Source organism: Cupressus sempervirens, chromosome 11 (genome assembly GCF_028749045.1).
Source record: "Cupressus sempervirens isolate cs-2001-9-10 chromosome 11, ASM2874904v1, whole genome shotgun sequence".
In the NCBI taxonomy this organism is placed as follows: Eukaryota; Viridiplantae; Streptophyta; class Pinopsida; order Cupressales; family Cupressaceae; genus Cupressus; species Cupressus sempervirens.
In genome coordinates, this window is record NC_143128.1 from 686,358,532 (window position 1) to 686,364,416 (window position 5,885).

At 30.5% G+C, this 5,885-nt stretch overlaps 1 protein-coding gene across 1 annotated transcript; it reads right to left on the reverse strand.

The window, feature by feature from the left end:
* Positions 1-2,933: 2,933 nt before the first annotated feature.
* LOC149531578 (brassinosteroid-responsive RING protein 1-like) lies at positions 2,934-4,264 on the reverse strand. Its single transcript, XM_089808998.1, has one exon. It carries the CDS (start codon positions 3,640-3,642, stop codon positions 3,151-3,153), a length of 492 nt encoding a protein of 163 aa, XP_089665124.1. The 5' UTR covers positions 3,643-4,264; the 3' UTR covers positions 2,934-3,150.
* Positions 4,265-5,885: the final 1,621 nt, after the last annotated feature.

Here is a 5,885-nt window from a genome sequence, read left to right on the forward strand (position 1 = left end):
TGCAATTACTATTGCCAGCAAACTGACTAACATATTGAAACATAAAAATATACATAAATGAAATAGAGTCCATAAACATTAACTATTTAATTCTAACCAAGATAATAACAAAAGACATCTAGGCAAAGCACAAGATCTTAAAACCATAAAGAAAATCACATAGGGCTAGCTTTCTTTCTTCTATTTGTCTAGCCTATCAAGTTGGACATGACGTCAATAACCTTCCAAGAACTAATACAAGGATGCTTTAGTGTCCACACTAGAAGAGGCAATAAAAATCTCCTCAGCATGAGGGAGATGAAGTGTGGTTGTTGTCAAGTGCATCACTTTGACACTAAATTTGGCCACCTTGTCAAACCTTTGGTCTAGGTTATCTTGTCTTTTCACGATTTTCTTGGTGTTCTTCTCCATCACAACCCTATCCTTAGAACATTCATGAACACCAATTCTTGGAGACACCTTGGGGTTAATCTTGTCTACTTTTGTATTATTCTTGTCTTTATTATGTTCATGGGTACTACAATTGATAGTATTAGGGTTCCCAATATCACCCCTAATATTAATAGCCTCTAGATTGTGGGTCTCAACTTTGAGAGTGTCAGAAACTTGGGAGGGTATATGACTCAAGTAGATATCCATAAGAATCCATTCACCCTCCGTTTGAGGTCCTTCACTCACAATATCATGTTTTTCATCATCTATATAATTTCCATGATTTTCCTTCCTTTTATGACTCTTAGTAGGCATCTTAGTCTTCCCATTACACTTAGAGTCTAAACTAATGGTGTAGTCTTGCTTCTCCTTAGGCTTTCCCTAATTCAAATACTTATTATAGAGGTGCAACATGAAGGCTTGGTAAAATATAATATAGGATTACTATTTCTACAATGATAGGCTACGATAGCCTCGGTGAAACACAATATTAGACTATGATTTCTCCAATGTTCATTCTTATCTTGTTTTTAAATTTTGAACATCCACATATCAAAATAATATACTATATGTGATTTAAAAAAAGTAAGTATTATTATTTTATTTTGAGTTTCCAAGCACTTTCCTCTAGAAAATATATTTCCCAAGTTTTTTATGGCACTGGATAATCTATAGACAAACAACACCAAAACCCAGATTCATGAAAACATAGCAAAATTTTCTCAAAAGATTTGTTTTTTAAAAAAAAAAAAATTTCACAAAATATATAGAACATGAAGATCAATTGTTGAAAATTTCAAAAAAATTCATTGTGTTTTCATTTTTTTAAAAAATTTAGTCAATGGTGCAATTTGTAGGGAGTTTAGTCACGTAGGGAGTTTAGTCACGTCCATTTTTTATAACCTATTCCATATTTTTACATTGAGAAACAACATATTATCCTTACATAATATAAGTTTATCTTGTACATAGAATAACTTCATCAATATCTCAACTAAATGTGTAGAGAAATGATTTTTATGGTGGCTACCATTAACCAAAGGCTATTTTAAAAATTAAATTACAACCAATATTTGTAGCTTTATCTTATTTATAAAAAATCAAACTCAAATATTTTCAATAATACCCAATACATGATTAGATTTGATTAGCCTAATTTTAAAGTTAAACTTATCAATATTATATCACTAGTACTAGTTATTATAGTGTTCCATAATTGATTATTTAGTTGGTATTATTAATTAAAAATATAATCTAGTGATTATCATTATATTCCATGAGGGAAACATGTTACTATTTGATTTCTAATGATTATGGTGCTAAATTTCTGTTTTCATTAAATTGATAAATCAATGGCCTTGAATTAATTTTTGGTTTCATTAGAGTTAGAAAATGTAGAAAAATTTATTAATCCCTTAAACTAATTAAAAAATAATAATTGTCTATATCAATTCTTTTTTTAAATAGACTTATTTGTCATGGTGATTAAGTAATGTCCTATTACTATTTGAGATTGACCTATATTTTCTTTAAAAATTGTCATTAAAAATTAATTGTCTATAAGAACTTTTATTTCAAAAGTTGAAAAGATTAAGAAATAAAAATAATAATTCAATAATAGTGGATCATATTTCGACTCTGTACTAAATTTTTGACATCATTTTCGTTTGCATATAATATGTGTAAGAGGACCACACTAAGTCATGTCTATTAAAAGAATCAACTAGAAGTCCTTTGTCAATCATTTATTTTACTTACATCAACAACTCTACCTATTCGGCAAACAAGAAATGAAGCCCCGATTCTTGTATTAGATTACTTAGCCATTACATATAACGTAATTTTTTCAAAATAAATTGGATTGCTCGACAATTTGAAATATGATATTTGTAATGCTAAAGTACAAATATCTCATAAATAGCACACTCACGGCAATCTTTTCAACCTGTTCTCCCACAACTTCAAACAATACTTTTATGTCTACTATTATAGTATATTTTTTACAATCTAAATCCATACACGTAAATTCTAAACACACCTCTTATAATTCTACAATGACTAGTCTTCTTGTTTCCTTCCTATTATTAAATATATCATGTAATTCAATTTGAATGGATATAAAACCATGATACATGAATATCAAGATTGATCTATATAAGTATTTTAGGGGAAGAAATAATTCCCAAGCGTTCAAATTTGTAGAAGCGTCAATTTGAAGGCAAGATATTTCCAGATTCGCTTTTTCACCTCCGTGTCTACTTGAAATCTTTTGAGTACACTCTATCAGATCGAGTTATACTGGATCTCTACGTTACCAAAAGCCAAGAAACAATATAATAAAAAATGAAGAAATTTTATTGAGTTTATAACCATCGGTATCTATTGCAGGTCAGTACATGTTTAAATATTTTTTTGTGTTAGATTTTCATTGACAGCGATCATTTCTTTATGGTGGACTGTAAGGAACTCCAACAAGTAGGAGACAAGGAAGGCCGGCCATGTGAGAAAAGCAATTAAAATGTCGCCACTTTTGCATATTATATTCAATTGTTATTGTAAACATGTAGCCACCCAAGATGATCAAGAGCCAATGACTGTTAACAAAAGCCTATAATATTATAAAATAATAAGTTATGATGAAATAGCGCGTCTCACCTTCCTTGTCTAAAACTCTGTATTTACACTTACAATCCTCAACCATAGACCATAATTACAATACTATGCTATGACTAAATCCTCAGCAAAGAGATGAGAAATCCTATCCACAGCCCATGATACATCCTCACCATCATCTCCTCTATCAACTATCTGAGGAACAAGAGAAGATCTGCAGAGAGGGCAGGTATTCTGCTGATGATCAAGCCACTTATCCAAGCAATTCTTGTGAAATATGTGGGAGCAATTACAAAGCTCTCTAATCTCATCATCTTCTTCAAATGAGCTCAAGCAAACAGCACATTCAAAATCCTCTTCACTTTCACAAACTCCCTGCATGAAGTCCCCAAAGTTAGCAATGGGCAAGAGCGCTCTGATAAGATCCGCAGAAGCAGAACAATCTTCATTAACTGAACAGTCCCGCCATGGAGAATTCTCAGATTCAAAGCAATCTAGGGCCCACAAAACAGCGTTTTTCAGAAAGACCAACAATAATGCAATGCGCACAAGCAATCGGTGAATGATCAGAATATATTGACCTGCCAAAAAACCCATAAAGTAGCTACCAATCCAAGAATCCCAACCCACCCAAGACCTTAAATTGGTTAGACGATGTAAACAACAAAAGCACTCGAAAACAACACCAACCAATTGATCAGACAATGTAAAGAGAAACCCTAAAACAACCCAATTGTTGAGGAAACGTAAATCGAAACCCTAAAACAGCCCAACTGACCAGACTATGTAAAACGAAACCCTAAAACATCCCCATTGTTGAGGAAATGTAAAGAGAAACCCTAAAAGGAGCCAACTGACCAGTAGACCTAAAGATGGAACCCAATATGAAATTTAGCACAGAGGGGTGAGGAGGAGGAGATGGGTATAAAAATCTGAGGAATTGAGAATGAGCCAAATGGATTCCAACATGATAAGCCTTGCCCTACCACAGACATGAAGCAGTCAATTAGAGCATATCCAATTCAATACAGACAGGGAACTCCAGCTATACAGATGTAAAAGCATGGTAAATTTCAAACCGACCAGAATTGGACGGCTCAAGATGAGAATCTAATGGACCCTGGGAATAAATATATTTATCGCCTGCCTCAGCACATTGAGTATGAATGGCTGGAGCAGAGGAACACTAGGAGAACATTTAATTTAGCAGAATATATAGCCATTTCATTTCACATTCAATAGGAATCCTCAAAAGCAATACAGACGGAGGTGATAACATAAAGTCGCTGTAGCAATCTTATACAATTGTCCTTGCATTGGAATGAGAATATAGATAAGAATTTTGACTAAATCCACGGCTACTGTTCATCTTTATAAAGTACATATCTATCATAACAACTAATTTGTTTTCTTACTGGATGGAGGAAAAGAGGTGTAAGGACTGAATCATATAGGGAGGTTACCGTCCCCCACCTTTTTATCTCATGGAGGTGAAATATATTGATATTATTATAAACTAAAGGCATGACGATCAAGATTCCTCTCCTCTTCGCCTATTGTGTGATTGTAGGTACAATTATAACGGTCCCATCTTGTAGCTGTGTGAGAAGCCTTTTTGTTAATATACTCTAAAGATGGCAAATTGATATGGACAATTTGGACTGGTCTAGTAAAATAGTAAATGTAATACATGCATAAAGTAAATAAAGTGGCAAAATATCAAATAAATTATCTTGAAGAAGGAAACAAGACTGTCAATAAAATATCAAAGAAACTACAAGGAACCTGTCTCCAAAGAAATAAGATACTGCTTTTGCTGTAAGAGATAACCGACTTATGTATGAGAGACAGAATAGACCAAAATTTTAAAATATTTTATTTTTTTCAATTCTGATTTACTTTGATTTACTTTATTGTTAATTAAATGTTGATTTTAATTCTAATAATAGATTATATATCGTCTATAAAAATATTTAAATATTTCTGATGAGAGGCCCAATTTTTATGCTGAAACCCATTCCACCAGCAGTTAGAAGCATAAGGTATTTATTATGTCAAAGTCATCTAAGTACCCATTGAGACTCATGTTTAACTCTTGTACTCAATAAAATTTTATTTGTGCTAAATTCATTTAAAAGTATATAAATTTTCTAATAGATCAAAAGATCTATTGACTCATATTGTAGTTTCATATTTTTTTATCTAAATATTAATAGATACATGTTTGATGAATACTTTGTGTGTATTACTTTTTTGTAATGTTTAGAACATTTTAGAATGTATGTTCTTATGAAGATAATTTTATGAAGTAAAATTTCTTCTAATTTATTTTATAGATTGTAGAAAGAGTGTAATGTTGTTTTAATAGATATTAAGATTTTTTTTTTTAAAAATCTGTTTAATAATTTTATAAATTAATTTTAAATCTATTATTGTATTTGCCGTAGGCAATGTACTATTGCATTCAATTCTCCACAATTATGTAATAATTCTATTCTTTTGTACCAATGAAAAATAAAATAAGTATTTTTCACAAATTGAATATTTATAAAGTTTTGATTTTAATTTATTAATTTTTATATTATAAAATTTATTTATCTCAAATCCTATTGGCTCTAATAGTTTTGTGTTATAGGAGAACTTTTCTCTGGAATTCCTCCATATTCATTTTTTTGGCTAAATTTTTGCTAACAAACATTAATATTAAATATTTTAAAGATGAAACTACAAAATATAATTGTACTAATAAAATTATAAAAATAAATTTATTAATATTGTATCACAAATATATATAAATTTTTATAATATATTATTTTGAGTTTTTAAATAACATTATATAT

Bases quoted from the DNA above. Each gene is read 5' to 3' on its own strand.
- LOC149531578 (XM_089808998.1), bottom strand. From the start codon at position 3,642: ATGGGTTTTTTGGCAGGTCAATATATTCTGATCATTCACCGATTGCTT.